We start from the raw sequence: 19,614 nt of genomic DNA, 5'->3' as shown, positions 1-19,614 counted from the left end.
CTCTCATCCCAAAACATTGTGAACAACCCCATAAATATAAACACCCCAGATTACACCCTCCCCATCTCAGACAGCCTGAAACTCCTCAGCGTTACAATCGACTGCAACCTAACACTAGAGAGCCATGTGAAATCCACAACTAACAAAATGTTCCAGTCAATGTGGAAACTCAAACGTGTGAAACCATTCTTCCCGAGGGAAACATTTCAGAACCTGATACAATCAATGGTACTAAGCCACCTAGATTACTGCAATGGAATTTATGCGTAATGCAAAGAACTCATAAAGAAATTTCAGACCGCTCAAAACATGGCAGGCAAGCTTATATTTGGAAAAACACGATTCGAAAGCACCAAGCCCCTCCATGAAAAATTGCACTGGCTCCCAATCAAAGAACGTACTGCTTTCAAAATCTGCACCCTGGTTCATAAGATTATCTACAGCGAGGCCCCGGGATACATGACAGACCTCATCGACCTACCAATCAGAAATACAACCGGAAGCTGCAAAGGACTCAAATACAAATCAACTTATGCATCCAGCTTTTCCTACATAAGCACACAACTATGGAACAAACTACCAAAAGCCGTGAAAACAACCTATAACCACCTAAACTTCCGGAAATCACTAAAAACCTATTTGTTCAAAAAGGCATACCCTACCGACCCTACTTAAATATCTGAACCATGAAAGACTACGAAACCAAAGAACGTAATGGATATAACTTCCTCATTTGGGTTCCAGGGTTCTGTCCTCTCCTGGTTCTCCTCCTATCTCTCCCACCGCACCTTCAGAGTACACTCTCATGGATCTTCCTCCACCCCCATCCCGCTCTCTGTTGGAGTTCCCCAGGGATCTGTCCTTGGACCCCTTCTTTTTTCAATCTACACCTCTTCCCTGGGCTCACTGATCTCATCTCATGGTTTCCAGTATCATCTTTACGCTGATGACACCCAGCTATATCTCTCAACACCAGACATCACCGCGGAGACCCAGGCCAAGGTATCGGCCTGCTTATCCGACATCGCTGCATGGATGTCCAACCGCCACCTGAAACTGAACATGTCCAAGACCGAGCTTATCGTCTTTCCACCAAAACCCACTTCTCCTCTTCCTCCACTCTCTATCTCAGTTGATGGCACCCTCATCCTCCCCGTTTCATCTGCCCGCAACCTCGGAGTCATCTTCGACTCCTCCCTCTCCTTCTCTGCGCATATCCAGCAGATAGCCAAGCCCTGTCGCTTCTTTCTCTTTAACATCAGCAAAATTTGCCCTTTCCTCTCTGAGCACACCACCCGTACTCTCGTCTACGCTCTCATTACCTCTCGCCTTGACTACTGCAACCTACTCCTTACTGGCCTCCCACTTAGCCATCTATCCCCCCTTCAATCTGTTCAGAACTCTGCTGCACGTCTTATATTCCGCCTGAACCGATATACTCATATCACCCCTCTTCTCAGGTCACTTCACTGGCTTCCAATCAGATACCGCATACAGTTCAAGCTTCTCCTTCTTACCTACAAATGCACTCAGTCTGCAGCCCCTCATTACCTCTCTACCCTCATTTCCCCTTATGTTCCCGCCTGTAACCTCCGCTCACCGGACAAATCCCTCCTCTCAGTACCCTTCTCCACCACCGCCAACTCCAGACTCCGCTCATTCTGCCTCGCCTCACCCTATGCTTGGAATCAACTTCCTGAGCCCTTACGCCAAGCCCCCTCCCTACCCATCTTCAAATCCTTGCTCAAAGCCCACCTCTTCAATGTTGCTTTCAGCATCTAACCTTTATACCTTTCAGGAAATCTAGACTGCCCCTATTTGACTGACTGTACATTTGTCCTTTAGATTGTAAGCTCCTTTGAGCAGGGACTGTCCTTCTGTGTTGGATTGTACAGCGCTGCGTAACCCTAGTAGCGCTTTAGAAATGTCAAGTAGTAGTAGTAGTAACTTAACTCTTCCTCGATATGATTCCCTAATATGTCTGTTCCACATGAACCTCATTCTACCACATCACTGTGTAACTGTTTATACCGGAATTGGCGAACGCCTTTACGGTACTATGTAAGCCACATTGAGCCTGCAAATAGGTGGGAAAATGTGGGATACAAATGCAACGAATAAATAAATACATTCCAAAAAATATTAATAAAATTTCTTAAAAAGAAATGTCTTAAGGGCTTTCTTAAATTCTTAAGAGAAAAGAAGGAAGAGAATTCCAAAAAAACGTGCAGCCTGATACGGAAAAATGTATTGAAAAATCCTCTTTGCCTTTGCATGGCAAAATGAGGGAATCTTTAATAAAAATTAACTGCTAGTAGATCTAGAAATTAAATCATTAAAAAAAAAAGATGAACGTCTAAATAAGCAGGGTAGATCAAATAGGTCAAAGCAGATGCCTTAAATTAAAATCTTGCTTCTAATGGTAACCAACGCAGACGGACTAACAAAGGAGTAATGTGATCTTATTCTAGCCACTGCACTGTGTACTTGTTGTAATTTAAATTTCAGCAACTTTGTGCAACCGATATAAATACAGTTGCAATAGTCCAGTTTTGAAAGTATCAAAACCTGAACCAACAATCTAAAAACAGAAATATTAAAAACTTTCCAAATAGTTCTTAAATTTCTTTAGTAACAGAAAGGAATCTCTTTCCTCTTGGTCTTCTACCATTTTGGGTAAATTAGCATGCAAGTTCCCAGGCTTAAATCAAGATGTAGCTTCCCCCTCCGATTTCCTTTACCAAAACGGTTCTGTTTCTGCCCCAAGTATCCTTAAAGTTTAGCAGAGATTTGGTTTCATCGATGCTTCTTGTAGGTCCTGGAGACTCCACCATCAGCTATATATGGGAAACCCTGTTCATTCACGTATAACACCCTGTTACTTTACCTTCTGCACAGTTATCACAGACGTTCATGGGTCCTATCAAGATTCAGCCAAGACTATGTGGAAGTGTAGCATCATTTCAGCTGTAGCCCTTACCAATATGGCTGCCACAGCATGTCATTACTGTATGGGATATACACATAGAGTACCCAGCTTCAGATATAACTTACATAATCATACTTTTTTGATCTAGCAAGTCCAGTATCAAACCCTTTTTTTTTTTTTTTTTGAATCGTCAGATTCGCACAACTGCCCCTGTTATGGCTAGAATGAGCCAATGAGCCAAGCATATTTTGGGGGCAGTGACATAATCCTCATTGATCCACTTTTTCCGTTTTTTATATGTACACATTTGTTCATCAGTTTCTTAAATCTTAATAATAATAAGTAGCTTTCACTTAGCTTTTTAAGATATAATGCAGTTATTCTTGCATCCCAGTATATATTATATATAAAACAGAGACCCGATTAAACTGACATGGTTCCATGTTTCACGAGATTCGCTGTGTCGAGGTAGTCTCCTGTAACTTTGTGTTGAGTATCTCCTCTTCCCCTCTGTATTACCCCCCTTTCTCGGTCAGCATCTCTTCTCCTCTGTACTCCTCCTCCCCTCCTATAGCTAGCAACTCTTCCCCTCTCTACTCCTCCTCCCCTAGCTAGCATCTCTTCCCATCTCTACTTCCCCCCTCCTGTGGCCAGCATCCCCGCTCTACTTCCTTCTTTGGTCAGCATCTCTTCTCCTCTGTACTCCTCCTCCCCTCCTATAGCTAGCAACTCTTCCCCTCTCTACTCCTCCTCCCCTAGCTAGCATCTCTTCCCATCTCTACTTCCCCCCTCCTGTGGCCAGCATCCCCTCTCTACTTCCTTCTTTGGTTAGCATCTCTTCCCCTCTCTACTCCTCCTCCCCTCCTTTAGCTAGCATCTCTTCCCCTCTCTACTTCCCCTCCTTTGGCTAGCATATCCTCTTTTCCTCTCTACTTCCCCCTCCTGTGGCTAGCATCTCCTCTTCACTTCCCCCTCCTGTGGCTAGCAACCCCTCTCTACTCCTCCCTCCTGTGGCTAGCACCTCCTCTTCCACACTCATGTGGCTAGCATCTCCCCTTCCCTTCTCTACTTGCCCCACCTGTGTCCAGCATTTCCTTTCCCCCCATGCTTTGGCTAACATCTCCTCTTCCCCCCTCGTGTCCAGAACCTCTTGTTCCCCTCTCTACTTTCCCCTCCTGTGTCTAGCATCCCCTCTCTACTTCCTCCTCCTGCGATTAGTATCTCCTCACTAACTCTTTCCTCCCCTCATGGCCACCATCTTCCTTCCCCTCTCTACTTCCCCCTCCTGTGGCCAGCATCTCCTCTTCTCCCTCCTGTGGCCAGCATCTCTCCTTCCCCCTGCTATGGCCAGCATCTCCCTTTCCCTACTTCCCCCTCCTGTGTCCAGCATCTCCCCTTCCCTTCTCTACTTCCCCCTCTTGTAGCCAGCACCTCCTCTTCCTCCCTCTTCTGTCCAGCACCTCCTGTTCCCCTCTCTACTTTCCCCTTCTGTGATTAGTATCTCCTCACTATTTCCTTCCTCCCCTCATGGCCAGCATCTCTCCTTCCCCTCTCTACTTCCTCTCTCCTGTGGCCAGCAACTTCCCTTCTCCCTCTACCTCCTTATCCTCCTCTTTCATGTGGACAGCAACTTCCCTTCCTCCTGTACCTCCTTATCTTCCTCATAGTATCTCCCGTTCCCCTGTTTACCAAATCAAGATCAAGTATACATATGTAGTATTACACCACACCTTATGAGATACTTCTGTTCTGTTTTCACAGAAGAAAATCCTGGAGCAGGACCGCGATGGACTGGAAAAAGTACAAATGAAAATGGAGCAGATACAGCATCATTTACAGAAGAGAGTGTGTATGAACAACTTGTAAAGCTAAAGGTGGACAAAGCCATGGGACCGGACGGGATCCACCCCAGGATATTGAGGGAGCTCAGAGAGGTTCTGGCGGGTCCTCTTAAAGATTTGTTTAATAAATCCTTAGAGACGGGAGAGGTTCCGAGGGATTGGAGAACGGTGGAGGTGGTCCCTCTTCACAAAAGTGGTGATAGGGAAGAAGCTGGAAACTACAGGCCGGTAAGCCTTACTTCGGTTATTGGAAAAGTCATGGAAGTGATGCTGAAGGAAAGGATACTGAATTTCCTGGAAGCCAATAAGTTGCTAGATCTGAGACAACATGGTTTTACCAAAGGGAAATCGTGCCAAACGAATCTCATTGAGTTCTTTGATTGGGTGACAGGAGAATTAAATCAGGGACGAGCTATGGACGTAATCTACTTAGATTTCAGCAAAGCTTTTGACACAGTTCCCCACAGAAGGCTTTTGAATAAACTGGATGGGCTGCAGATAGGACCCGAAGTGGTGAACTGGATTAGGAACTGGTTGACGGACAGACGCCAGAAGGTGGTGGTAAATGGAGTTCGCTCGGAGGAGGGAAAGGTGAGTAGTGGAGTGCCTCAAGGATCGGTGCTGGGGCCGATTCTGTTCAATATATTTGTGAGTGACCTTGCCGAAGGGTTAGAAGGTAAAGTTTGCCTATTTGCGGATGATACTAAGATCTGTAACAGAGTGGACACCCCTGAGGGAGTGGAAAACATGAAAAAGGATCTGAAGAAGCTAGAAGAATGGTCTAAGGTTTGGCAATTAAAATTCAATGCCAAGAAATGCAAAGTGATGCACTTAGGGAATAGAAATCCACGGGAGATGTATGTGTTAGGCGGTGAGAGTCTGATAGGAACGGACAGGGAGAGGGATCTTGGGGTAATAGTATCTGAGGATTTGAAGGCGACGAAACAGTGTGACAAGGCGGTGGCCGTAGCTAGAAGATTGCTAGGCTGTATAGAGAGAGGTGTGACCAGCAGAAGAAAGGAAGTGTTGATGCCCTTGTATAAGTCGTTGGTGAGGCCCCATCTGGAGTATTGTGTTCAGTTTTGGAGGCAGTACCGTGCAAAGGATGTAAAAAGAATCGAAGCGGTGCAAAGAAAAGCTACGAGAATGGTATGGGATTTGCGTTACAAGACGTATGAGGAGAGACTTGCTGACCTGAACATGTATACCCTGGAGGAAAGGAGAAACAGGGGTGATATGATACAGATGTTCAAATATTTGAAAGGTATTAATCCGCAAACGAACCTTTTCCGGAGATACGAAGGTGGTAGAACGAGAGGACATGAAATGAGATTGAAGGGGGGCAGACTCAAGAAAAATGTCAGGAAGAATACGGAGAGAGTGGTGGATGCTTGGAATGCCCTCCCGTGGGAGGTGGTGGAGATGAAAACGGTAACGGAATTCAAACATGCGTGGGATAAACATAAAGGAATCCTGTTCAGAAGAAATGGATCCTCAGGAGCTTAGCCGAGATTGGATAACAGAGCCGGTAGTGGGAGGCGGGGCTGGTGGTTGGGAGGCGGGGATAGTGCCGGGCAGACTTATACGGTCTGTGCCAGAGCCAATGGTGGGAGGCGGGGATAGTGCTGGGCAGACTTGTACGGTCTGTACCCTGAAAAGGACAGCTACAAATCAAGGTAAGGTATACACAAAAAAGTGGCACATTTCTTGGGCAGACTGGATGGACCGTGCAGGTCTTTTTCTGCCGTCATCTACTATGTTACTATGAGTTTATCTTGTTGGGCAGACTGTATGGACCGTACAGGTCTTTTCTTCCCCCTCTTGGCTAGCTTTTCCCCTACCCTTCTCTACTCCCCCCCCTTCTATCCCACCCAGCATTTCACCCCCCTCCAGTGGCTAACATCTGTCCTTCACTATACCTTCCCCCCCCCCCACGGCTAACATCTCCCTTTCACCATGGCCAGTATCTCTCCTTCCTTCCACCCCTCATGGTCAGTCCCTCCCCTTCCTACACTTCCTCTTCCTCCAGTACCTCTATTTTTTGTTCATGGTGTAATGTCTATTACAAGGCTTTATATACCTAGGGCCAGCCCTACCACTAGGTGGATTAGGAATCCACCTAGGGCTGAACAAATCTGAGGAGCAGTTATCAGGAAAGTGACAGCAGATGGCATGGGACATTGAGCAGATGCGCACGCTGAAGGCCCACCATTTCCCACCTGGGGTGGGGGTAGGGAAGGAGAGATACTGAACATTGGGAGAGGGGCACATGGCTGAGAAGGGTTTTTTTGGACTTTGCTCACACCTTTTTCAGTAGTAGCTCAAGGTGTGTTACATTCAGGTACTCTGGATATTTCTCTGTCCCAGGAGGGCTCACAATCTAAGTTTGTACCTGAGGCAATGGAGGGTTAAGTGACTTGCCCAAGATCACAAGGAGTAGCAGCAGGATTTGAACCGACCACGTCTGGATTGGTGCTCTAACCACTAGGCCACTCCTCCACTCCACATCTGCCTATAATGTCAGATAGTCTTGAGCTATCCTTGTATTACAACACATATCAAGGAGAATCAGAGCAGTTTACATAAAATTTCAGTTCAATCAAAGAGATAGAAGGGAGAGGAGCAATATGCCAAACTGGACCTGAACGTGGTGACTGTTCCCAAATAAGTCTCACTACACACTGGTTGGGAAACACTGGCCTTGTACTACTACTACTGCTGCTATAAATCATTACTGAGTTAATGTGGCTGGATGCAAGATCCGGAGCTGTGAGCTTAGCCAGGGTTTCTTTCTGTTTTTGGTGAACTACATGTGATGTAATAAAGACTTGAGTATTTCTACCAGAGCTTATCCCCCCCCAACCATACCCGCACAGCCTCAGGAGCAGGAAGGGAAGAGGAATCCAGAGGTGGAACAATCCTCTCCTGGTGCTGAAAAGCTACCCTACCTGTACAAACTCTGCCTCAGCCATTCTCTTCCCTGCTTTTCTGGGGAGGATCCGCTCTCCCTTCTCTCTCTTTCCTGGGATGAAGCTTCAGGCTCTGCTTCTCTCTCTATGGCTGATTCTTGCACAGAAGCTGGTCAGGAGGGCAGGACATGTATGTTCTTCCGATTAGGAGGGAGGGAGGGGTTTAGGCAGAGAAACAAAGACCAGGGAAGACCCCTGTGCTCTTAGGATCTCACACAGGCAGCCATCTTTAGAATGGCAAAAAGCTGCAGATGCTCGGAGTCAGCTGGAACAGAACTCCTCCTCCTCCTCCCTGATCCGTCATAGTGGGCGGACCCTTCAACTCTACCCGCCCCATGAATCATTCTGACCAATCAGCAGTAAAAGGAGTAGAGCCAAGAAAAAAAACTGTTCCTCAACTAAAGCCCCGCCCCCTCTTGTGATGTCATCAGTCTGTGCAGAACAGAAGTGGAATCTTTTCTTTGTTCCATTCAGTTACAGGTTAACCCTTACCAGAAACTTCCTCCTCCAAATTTCAGGTTTTGCTCCTTTGTTCCTGCTCCCAGCACTGCAGGAGGTAAATCAGCTCCTCTCTCCCAGTCAGAAAAAGCCCCAAATTCATTTCTAATCCTGCAAAAGCAGAGACTAAAATGCCAGCGGGACAAACACTGCTGCAGCTTTCCCTAAACTGGTCCCAAGCAGACCCGGAGTTTGGACACATTGTCCCCTGGGAGATTTTGAGGGCCAGGTTCTGTGTGACTACAATTTGCTCAGAGAAATCTCTCCCTGGTGCTCTGAAATATAAGCCTGTTTGTAGGATCGTGTGTTATGTAATCCTAAATTCTATGCGCTCAGCAAACTTTTCCTTGCCCCAATGAGCACCAGCTTTGGTGCTGCTGATGGACAGGATGCAGAAGATGCTGAGTGAGTTTCTGGTTTGTATTTCAGATGCGAGTGACGTTTGAGGACATCGCTGTCTCTTTCTCCCAGGAGGAGTGGGAGTATTTAGATGAAGAGCAGAAGGAGCTTTACAGGGAGGTGATGAAGGAGAATTATCAGACCCTGATCTCATTGGGTAAGGGATAATTTTCTGTTCTTATTAGCAGTATCTGAGCATCATTATAAAGCCAAAGAGCAAAAAGTCGCACAGAAAATCAAATAGGTTAATGCTGAAAAATAAAATGATGTAGAAATACTGTCACACTCAAATTGATCACATCAATGAAGAAATAGCCAGGAATTCATAGTCTCTCCTCACAAACTGGCAGCTATTAATCCCAGGTTTTAACCCCCCCCCCCCCCCCCCCCCCACACACACAAAACTTCCGGTATATATCTTGTGTTAAACCAGTCAAGCAAAATATCTTTTCATGATAGTGCTTAAGATGCATAAACAGTAAAAATAACTTGAAATACAGCTGTCAATGTTCACAGTCTGGTAATGAAAATATAGGTTAGGTGGGGAGAGGGAATTTCCTGGGTGGGCCTATAATGCTAATATCCGTATATAGGCAAAATGCCCATTTATGGACATGTGACGCCTAGCAGTAATTCAGCAACATCCCACTAGAGGTCACGGTGGTATTTTGAGAGCTGGAATCATCAAGGTGGGAGCGAGTGGGCATCACGTCTGCCACACTAGACCTGAGGGTCCTCCCCACCCTAGGTAAGTCCAGGGTGTTTGATGGGGGTTGATAACATATGGGAGGATTTTCTGGGGATTCTTGTATTGTGGGAGATCTGTCAGAGGGGTTGTGAACCAGTGGGGGTGCTGTGCACGGGGGTTGGGATTTGATGCAGTTCACAGGGTGTACATGGGTTACGTTGCTGCAGGTCAGGAGTTGTACACGGTGGGGGAGGATGTATTTTTCAGGGGCGCTTTTTAGAGGGAACAGCAATTTTAGAAAGCTGCTTCTGTGTGGGGGGATATCTCTGATTTCACCATGTACAGCTTTCTAAAATCACTGTTCTCTCTAAACATGGAGGGACTTAAATGTTTGGTCCAGCACCTCTTTTTACGAGAGGCTGTATGTTTGGCAGAACTTCCTATAAAATATTGTGGGAATTCTTCACGTGTTGACTTGGATGTCTAAATTCCCTTCTCTAATATGTAATTTCACTGCAAACCCCACTGAAACAGGTCAATTAACAAGGGGAGAGTGCACTTTCTCTTTCCTCTTAAATAGGCCTGACACCACCAACTACCCATTTTCTCCTTCTCCAAATCCCCCCAGAGGCAGTATTTTCTTTCTAGCCCATCTTTCCCAGAGGCAGCATAATGTTTTTCCTCTTGGCCCCCTCCACTGACAGCACTTACCCCAGGGGCAACTCATAGCAATCTGCTGCCTGACGCTAGGAATGCAATTTATATATTCCTAAGCAATACAAAAAAAAAACCCTGCCAACATTGGTTTTTGTTTCTGTGAGCGCAGGCTTCTGTTTCTGCGAGTCTGACGTCCTGCACGTGCAGGACGTCGGGCTCACGGTGGCGGGGGCCTGCGCGGCCGCGTTGCTTATCTGCAAGGGCAGGCTTCTAGATGGAATGTTGCTAATGGAGGAGTAGCCTCGTGGTTAGTGCAGTGGAACATGGAATGTTGCTACTATTGGAGATTCTGTTGCTACTATTTGAGATTCTACATGGAATGTTGCTATTCCACTAGCAACATTCCATTTTTAGATTGTGAGCTCTTTGAGCAGGGACTGTCTTTTTGTGTTTGGTGTACAGCGCTGCGTATGCCCAGTAGCGCTATAGAAATGATAAGTAGTAGCAGTAGTAACAGAGGGAGCAGGGAACCGGAGGAGCCGACAGCCGTGCGGCTGCTCCCTGCATCTCCCCTACAGCGTGCACCTGGGGCAGACTGCCCCCACCGCCCCGCCCTCTGTACGCCACTGATGGCATTGACTGCTCCCCTTACTTGCTTCTTTTACAAATGTACATCCTTTGCCCTTCCGCATAAATGCGGAGCAACTCATGCCCTTAGCATTCACCTGAACTCTTCAATCTTCATGTATTCAGGTCACTTCACTGGCTTCCGATCAGATACCGCATACAATTCAAGCTTCTCCTCCTTACTTACAAATGCACTCAGTCTGCTGCTCCTCACTACCTCTCTACCCTCATCTCCCCCTACGTTCCTGCCCGTAACCTCCGCTCACATGACAAATCCCTCCTCTCAGTACCCTTCTCCACCACTGCCAGGTCCAGGCGCCGCTCATTTTGCCTTGCCTCACCCTATTCCTGGAACAATCTTCCTCAACCCCTACGCCAAGCCCCCTCCCTACCCATCTTCAAATCCTTGCTTAAAGCTCACCTCTTCAATGCTGCTTTCGGAACCTAACCTTTCAAACATATAGGCTGCCCCAATCTGTCTGACCTATCAGATTGACTCTACATTTGTCTTTTAGATTGTAAGCTCCTTGAGCAGGGACTGTCCTTCCATGTTAAATTGTACAGCGCTGCGTACCCCTAGTAGCTCTTTAGAAATGTTAAGTAGTAGTAGTAGTAGTCAACAAAAATGATCTGAGTTAAATTATGTTGCCCGGAACTCTATTATAAAAAAAAAATACTGACCCCTGACTCTGCATTGTCACAGTGTTAAATGCAAGCAGGTGGAAATATTTTTTCACTCAATGAATAGTTAAGCTCTGGAACTCTTTGCAGGAGGATGTGGTAACAGCGGTTAGAGTATCTGGGTTTAAAAAAGGTTTGGAGAAATTCCTGGAGGAAAAGTCCATAGTATGCTATTTAGGCAGACATGGGAAGCAACTGCTTGCCCTGGGATTTGTAGTATGGAGTGTTGCCACGATTGGGTTTCTGCCAAGTACTTGTGACCTGGCTTGACTGCTGTTTGGAAAATAGATGGACCATTGGTCTGACCCAGTATGCCTACTCTTATGTTCTTATGTATTCTGCATCCACAGGAGCCTTCCTCATGCAACAATGGGTGCAGAGTGAACTAGAGCATTTCTACCAGCTGTGTTCCCAGATATTCAATGCCAGGCCATGTCCAGGCACTGGAATTGAATATCTGGGCATATGCAGTCGGCTAAAGCAGAGCTGGTTAAGTGCTTTATCCTCTTTCAATTCACCAGACAAAAATATTTAGATTGTGATTATCGACTCAGGAACAGCCAGACACTTTGTTTAAAGTAGATGGGTTTTTGTTTGCATGATAACTATACAAGATGTTTAGACCACTGGTGTTCATTCATTTTGAGTGGCGGGGGCCCTTGCCCCAGAGCTGCTTTATGAAATAACACAAAACCCTGCAAAAAGACACTCAAAACCTATACAGAAAACTTAACACACCATAACAGCCCTAACCCACATAGTGCAATAAATATTACACTGGGCCCTAGAGCACCAATATACCTGCTACTGGGAAACTGGAACAACAGACAGTACATGGCAGCAGAATCCTTCACCTCAGTTGCACATGGAGAACATGGACAGACCCTCACCCGATACAAAATAGGGGACCACAAAAAAAAAACATGCAGACAAAACCTGAAATGGAGACTTCACCCAAGAAAGCCAGACTACAAGCAGGGGCAATACTGGTAAGAGAGAAACAGAAATGGACATTTCACAAAGCAGGCACATCTCAATCCTTAAAAAGTATTAAACATAATTTTTTTTTATGTCTACCTTTCTTGTCTGAGCACGTAAATTTTCTGATTTGGCTGGTCCCAGTCTCTTCCACTTTTCCAGGTTGGCTTTTCCAGTTCTTCTCTTGTCTTCTTCCTTACCTTTTCTACATCTGTCTGGTGCTGATCTTTTGTTTTTTGTTTCCCCCCCCCCCCCCCCCCCCCAATCCCATTTTTCTCTACTCCGTGTTTATCTCTCTCTTTCTCATCCTTAGTCTTCATTTCATATTTTCTCCCTCTCGGCTTTTTCCACCTTCCTCTCATTCCCTCTCCAGAACTCCCGTTGCCCCTTCTGTCTCTCCTTCCCCAGTCTCCTACCCCTCCCCCAGCTTTCATCCACTTTCTTAGTCTCCCATCCTCTGTAGCAGGGCTTTGGAGTCGGAGCTGGACTTGGACAGTAGAAAAGCAGACGATCAGGTTTGGTGTACCGACTCCACAGCCCTGCTCTGTGCTCACCCTGTTAGCCCTCATCTACCGTCCACTGCATCTCATCACCCTATCAGCCCTAGCTCCATCCCTGACTCTCCTTCCTCCATTGCCTCCAAGGCCATTCTTCCATCTCTTTTCTTGTATCCCATGTGCTATTGTCTCCCTTTCACAATCTTTTCAGCCCCATTTCCACCCTCACTCAACCCATTCAGAGACCCCCCACCCCCTTTCAATGCCTCATCCTCTCTCCAGTCTTCCAGGTCATTCGCATTATGTCTCAACCGTCCCCACAGTCAAACCCTTTTCTCTTATCCCTCATTTATTACCCTCACTCATTCTCCCAACCCATTGATATTCCCCCACTCATATTTAAAATCTCGACTCCCCTTCCCATCTCTACTATCCATAATTCCCTGCTCTGCTCCTCAACACTGTCCCAGTCATATTCTGCTTTGTTCCCCTTCCCTCCAAACCCCTAGTCCCATTCATCTTCTGCTCCTTCTCCCTCCCCCCTCCCATGCCCTCTAGTCCCATCCATCTTCGGCCCCTCCCTCCCACTCACCCACTTCACCTAGTCCCATCCATCTTCTGCCTTCAGTATCTCTTATCCATTCTCCTCTCTTCATGTCCCCTATAATTCCTTCTGTGTCCCCCTGTCCCTATTCCCTTCAGTCAGTATCTGTGTCCCCATATTTCCCCCTGTGTTCATGTTCCACCTTCTGTCCAGCTCCTCCCTTTTCTTTCCCCTTTCGCCTGCATCTCTACCTCTCCTCACCCCTGCCCCCCCCTCTCCATGGTACTGCATTTTTTTCTCTCTCTCTCTCTCTGTTGATCCAGCGTCTTTCCCAATATCCCCCCCACAAACACGTCCCATTGTTCTTTGCCCCCCATTCCAGCATGTCTCTCTCTCTCCACCCCCCCCCCCCCCATCAGAGGTCTCACTTCCCCCTCCCTGCAGTCTGGCATCTTTCTCCCTTACCCCTCTCCCATTAGACTTGTCTTTTTTACCCTTCCCCACCCCTTCCAAATTTACGGGTATGCATCTGTCTCTCTCCCCCCTCCCTTATAGCCCCGTGGGGTCCAGTATCGCCCTCCCCTTGCAATCTGGCATCTCTCTCCCTTATCTCCCCTCCATGTGGTCTCTTTTTTTTTTTTCTTTACCCTTTCTCACCCCCCAAAAAACTGCAGGTATGCATCTATCTGTGTCGCTCCCCTACCAGCCCTGCAGGGCCCATTATCGCCCCCCCACACCACCACCACCACTGCCGCAGCACTGGTCTTCCAATCTGTCTTTCTCTCCTTCCAGCCCCGTGGCCCCCTCACTGAGTCTTCCAGTCCCCCAAGCCACCAGTAGCCTCAACGAGAAAGCAGTACACACGCTGCTTTAGACCTGCTCTTGAACCCCTTCTCTCTCCTACAGCTTCCCGCCTAAGCAGGAACAGGAAGCTGAAGGAGAGAAAGATTTCTGGGGCAGACCTAAAGCATTAAAGCAGTGTTCATAGTGCTTTCTTGCTGAGGCTGCCGGCGGCTCGAGGGGGATTGGAAGACATGGGGGGTGGGGGAGCGATACCAGATGCCGCAGGGCTGGAAGGAGAGAAAGAGAGATTCTGCCTGCAGCTGCAGCTGCAGCACTCAGTCGGGTCAGAAGCCCAAGGCTTTCCACTCGGGTGGCAGCTCGTTTGGGGGGGGGGGGGGAATGCCCCCCCTCCCAACTACGTCCATGATTTGGGTGTTCGCAACCCTTGGACATTTTTCTGTCATAATTGAACAAAGCAAACATCAAGGTCTAAAAGTTAGACTTTTTGGTCAATATCTGTTTTTTTTTGTTTTTTTTTTAATTATATTTCTTTATTTCAACAAATTAAACAAGAACAATCTTGTTATGAAATACAGCCATAAAATGTAAGAATAAAACCTTAACAAGCAAAACAATTTTTCAAGCTTCCTTAGACCACAAAATTCTTAGAGGGAACTAAATGAAAAGAGAAGATTATGTTCCATATATTTTAATAAACAAGGCTGCATACCTCCCATTATTAAATTTAGAGTGTTGTTATGGTTGTCTCATCTCTAGAAATGATTTAAGCTGATCTGGTGAATAAAATACATATTTTGTCAATCCCATTTTTATAATACATTTACAGGGATAGGCTAAGAAAAAGGAACCCCCAATCTCCAATGTCCCCTTTTTCAAAGCCAAAAATGCCTTCCTCTTTTGCTGGGTTTGTTTAGTGACATCGGAATATATCCAGACCTTCTCTCCTCCAAAGAGGGAACTAGCATTGAGGACAAGCAGGCTGATATTCTCACGTGTGGGTGATGTCACGTTGGCCCCCGGAGGATTTTTAGTAAAAATCTACAAAAGTCCCTTCTGGAGCGTTCCACTGCGCGTGGCGCTCACACTGCACATGCGCGCACGTAGTTTCCCGCGCGATCACGCTCCTCAGTTTCTTTCCGCGTCTGAGGCGACACGGAGTCCTTTCTACAGCGCTTCGCGTCTCCTCGCTCCCGGAGTAAAGTTTCTTCTTTTCTTCGTCGTCGAAGATCGCTCGTTCCCTAACGGGTACTGTTTACAAAAAAAAAATAATAATAATAAATAGTTTTTCCCTTTAATTTTTTTAGTTTAGTTTTTTTTTTCCCCGCTTATAAGTTTCCTTTATTTTCGTTGCGACCGTAGTGGTCTGTGCCGGGGCTGGTGGTTGGGAGGCGGAGATAATACTGGGCAGACTTATACGGTCTGTGCCAGAGCTGGTGGTGGGAGTTGGGGCTGGTGGTTGGGAGGCGGGGATAGTGCTGGGCAGACTTATACAGTCTGTGCCCTGAAGAGGTACAAATCAAGGTAGGGTATACACAAAAAGTAGCACATATGAGTTTATCTTGTTGGGCAGACTGGATGGACTGTGCAGGTCTTTTTCTGCTGTCATCTACTATGTTACTATGTTAGGTCGCTCGGTCGGGATTTTCCTCTTTTTATGTCCATTTTTTTACACAATCGCGTCCTTTGATTTCGCAGAGGCTATTTTTCCCTCCGTGTCATCGAAGACGCCCAGCGGCTTCAAGCCATGCGCCCGCTGCAACCGGACCATCTCTGGAACTGATCTGCACTCCTGGTGCCTTCAGTGCCTTGGGCCCGACCATTTTCAGGAGAGCTGTAAGTTGTGCCTTAAAATGAATACGCGCACCCAGCTTTCCAGAGAGAGAAGCTTTTCGGGTCCGGTTCCTCGGCGTCGGCATCAACATTGGTACTGTCGACGTCAAGTGCAGCGTTAGCATCGGGAGACCAGGTCAAGACTGCCAAGAGACCGATGCACGCTGGGAGCAGTGATGCATCGAGTGGGTCTCCACCTGCCTCGGCGCCTCCTGCTTTGCAGGCCCCCCCGGGACCAACCAGTATCGGACCCGGCCCCAAGGAAGTGTGTGGATTCCACGTCTTCCTCGCTGGTACCGAGGAGTCTCGATGTCGGGCGAAGGCCAGGAAGCACCGTCATCGTTCTCCTTCTCGACATGGTACTGCGAGCGCCGGGTCATTGAAGCATTCGGCACCCGAGAAGCGTCGATGCCGAGAGGATTGCTCTCCCTCTGTAATGGAGGTGTCGGCGCGACGGTCATCTGGCAGTCCGGTACCGGCTCCCTGACCTCTGCAGATTCTGCCTCTGAAGCCCACACCAACACCGCAGCCTTCCCCGACAGCTTCTGTGGATGAGCGCATCAAGGCTATTTTTCCTGATTTTATGGAAGCGGTGCTGCACCATTTGCGCCCGGCACCGGAGGTACCGGTACCGATGGTGCTGGAAGCTCCTCAGGCACCGTGCCTTTCGCCGATGGTGAGGTCTCCTTCTCCGGTACCGCTTCCGGTATCGGGGTCGGCAGCCTCCCGGGTTGACTCTCCATTGCCTTCGGTGGAGGAAGCTTCACCGGAGTCTCCTGGGGAGTTGACTTCTCTACACCGTCATCGAGGTCACCGCACCTCCATGTCGAGACGGGCTCGGATCCGGGCTGCTCTTTCTGAGTGTTAGCCCCATCCGATGATGGCTCATCTGATGAAGATGGGGGTCATGGAGTTTTCTGTGCCGAGGATTCTCTAGGTCTTCCATCTGATTTGACCCCCTCACCTCAGAGACAGCTCTCCCCTCTGGAGAGCTTGTCTTTTTCATCTTTTGTTCGGGAAATGTCTGAGGCCATTCCCTTCCCTGTGGAGACTGTGGATGAGCCCAGGGCCAAGATGCTCGAGGTCCTGGATTATCCATCTTCACCTAAGTCTTATACCACAGCTCCTTTTCATGATACACTCAGGGAAGTGCTGATGAGGAACTGGGAGAAGCCTCTTTCTTGTCCAACTGTCTCCAAAAAGGCTGAATCCCAGTATTGGATCCCCGAGGAACCCAGTTTCGTCCGGCCTCAGTTGCCTCATGACTCTTCGGTGGTGGATTCCGCTCTCAGAAGAGCCAAGAGTTCTAGGAACTTTGCCTTGGCGCCCCCGGGGCGAGAACATAGAACCTTGGATTCTTTTGGGAGGAAGGCGTATCAGGCTGGCATGCTCGCATCCAAAATTCAGTCATACCAGCTCTTCACGAACATTCATTTGCGGAACTCAGTGAGGCAGCTTGAGAGCTTGGTTGATGCGCTCCCACCGGAGCAGGCCGAGCCTTTTCGCCAAGTGGTCAGGCAGCAGAAGGCGTGTCGCAAGTTCCTCTCCAGGGGCATTTACGATACTTGCGATGTGACATCCAGATTTTCTGCTATGGGTATAGTGATGCGCAGACTCTCATGGCTGCATGCCTCTAACCTGGAGAAACGAACTCAGCAGAAAATTGCGGATATCCCTTGCCGGGGGAGGGGGGGATCATCTTTTCGGTGAGAAGGTCGAGGAGTTGATTGGGGGGAGGGGGGGATCATCTTTTCGGTGAGAAGGTCGAGGAGTTGATTGATCATCTCTATCAGCGTAATAACGTTATGGACTCTCTCTCCCGCCGGGCGCCTTCTGCATCCGCTTCCTCATCTAGGAAGTTTTTTAAAGGAAAGAGAAGTGCACCCTACTCCTCTAGGGGCCATAAGTACACTCCTACTTCTCGACAGCCGGTTCAGGCTCTGCCACAGCATGCTCGTTCTCATCAACAGCATGCGCCGAAACAGGCCCCTGCAGCTCCCCAGCAAAAACCAGGGACGGGTTTTTGACTGGCTCCAGTTGAGCATAGCCACCATAAATGTGTCCGTGCCGGACGATCTGCCTGTCGGGGGGAGGTTAAAATATTTTCACCAAAGGTGGCCTCTGATAACCTCCAACCGGTGGGTTCTTCAAATAGTCCGGTTAGGATACACCCTCAATCTGGAAACCAAACCTCCAAATTGCCCACCGGGAGCTCAGTCCTTCAGCTCTCAACACAGGCAAGTACTTGCAGAGGAACTCTCCACCGTTCTCAGCGCCAATGCGGTCGAGCCCGTTCCACCAGGGCAGGAAGGGCTGGGATTCTATTCCAGGTACTTCCTTGTGGAAAAGAAGACAGGGGGGATGCGTCCCATCCTAGATCTAAGGGGCCTGAACAAATATCTGGTTCGAGAAAAGTTCAGGATGCTTTCCCTGGGCACCCTTCTTCCCATGATTCAGGAAAACGATTGGCTATGCTCTCTGGACTTAAAGGATGCATACATTCACATCTCGATACTTCCAGCTCACAGGAAGTATCTGCGGTTTCGACTGGGAACGCAGCACTTTCAGTACTGTGTACTGCCTTTTGGCTTGGTGTCTGTGCCCAGGGTCTTTACCAAGTGCCTGGCAGTTGTTGCAGCATCTCTACGCAGACTGGGGGTGCATGTGTTCCCTTATCTTGACGATTAGCTGGTGAAGAGCACCTCCCAGGAAGGAGCTTTACAGTCCATGCGGATGACTATTCAAGTGCTGGAGCTACTAGGGTTTGTCATCAATTACCCAAAGTCCCATCTCAACCCAGTTCAAAAATTGGAATTCATAGGGGCTCTGTTGTGCACGAAGACAGCTTGTGCCTATCTTCCCGAACCAAGAGCGGACAACCTTCTGTCTCTAGTCTCCAAGGTTCAAGTGTCTCAGCAGATCACAGCTCGGCAGATGTTGAGACTTCTGGGGCACATGGCTTCCACAGTTCATGTAACTCCCATGGCACGTCTTCACATGAGATCGGCTCAGTGGACCCTAGCTTCCCAGTGGTTTCAAGCTACAGGGAATCTAGAGGATGTGATCCAGCTGTCCATCGACTTTCGGAATTCACTTCAGTGGTGGACAATTCTATCCAATCTGGTTTTGGGGCGCCCATTCCAAATTCCTCAGCCTCAAAAAGGTGCTGACGACGGATGCATCCCTCCTAGGGTGGGGAGCACATGTAGATGGGCTTCACACTCAAGGAGCTTGGTCCCTTCAGGAAAAGCGTCTTCAGATCAACCTCCTGGAGTTGCGAGTGATCTGGAACGCTCTAAAAGCTTTCAGAGATCGGCTATCCAACCAAATTATTCTGATTCAAACAGACAATCAGGTTGCGATGTACTACACAAACAAGCAAGGGAGCACCGGATCCCGCCCTCTGTGTCAGGAAGCCGTGCAGATGTGGCTTTGGGCTCGCCAACATGGCATGTTTCTCCAAGCTGTTTATCTGGCCGGCGTAAACAACAGTCTGGCCGACAGGTTGAGTAGGATAATGCAACCTCACGAGTGGTCGCTGAACATGGCTGTCGCCAGAAAGATCTTCCGAGCGTGGGGCACCCCCTCGGTGGATCTTTTTGCCACAATTCAATCACAAGGTCCCTCAATTCTGTTCCAGACTACAGGCCCACGGCAGGCTAGCGTCGGATG

At 48.1% G+C, this 19,614-nt stretch overlaps 2 protein-coding genes across 3 annotated transcripts in view; one reads left to right on the top strand and one right to left on the bottom strand.

The window, feature by feature from the left end:
• LOC115463787 (zinc finger protein 707-like) overlaps positions 1-7,939 on the bottom strand; it is a 50,449-nt gene extending 42,510 nt beyond the window's left edge. For both annotated transcript variants that reach the window (XM_030194567.1, XM_030194559.1), the window contains exon 1: positions 7,719-7,939. In XM_030194567.1, the coding sequence (XP_030050427.1) occupies positions 7,719-7,742 (24 nt within the window). In that variant the 5' untranslated portion in view covers positions 7,743-7,939. The remainder of the gene's footprint in view (positions 1-7,718) is intronic.
• A 286-nt stretch (positions 7,940-8,225) lies between these two features.
• The window catches only part of LOC115461651 (zinc finger protein 184-like), a 92,874-nt gene continuing 81,485 nt past the window's right edge, over positions 8,226-19,614 (top strand). Inside the window, 2 exon segments of the mRNA XM_030191677.1 lie at positions 8,226-8,295; positions 8,667-8,793. Of these exon segments, the coding sequence (XP_030047537.1) occupies positions 8,667-8,793 (127 nt within the window). The 5' untranslated portion in view covers positions 8,226-8,295.

Source organism: Microcaecilia unicolor, chromosome 1, assembly GCF_901765095.1.
Source record: "Microcaecilia unicolor chromosome 1, aMicUni1.1, whole genome shotgun sequence".
Lineage (NCBI taxonomy): Eukaryota > Metazoa > Chordata > Amphibia > Gymnophiona > Siphonopidae > Microcaecilia > Microcaecilia unicolor.
The sequence above is the reverse complement of the archived record's forward strand: the minus strand, read 5'-3'. Positions and strand labels throughout refer to the sequence as shown.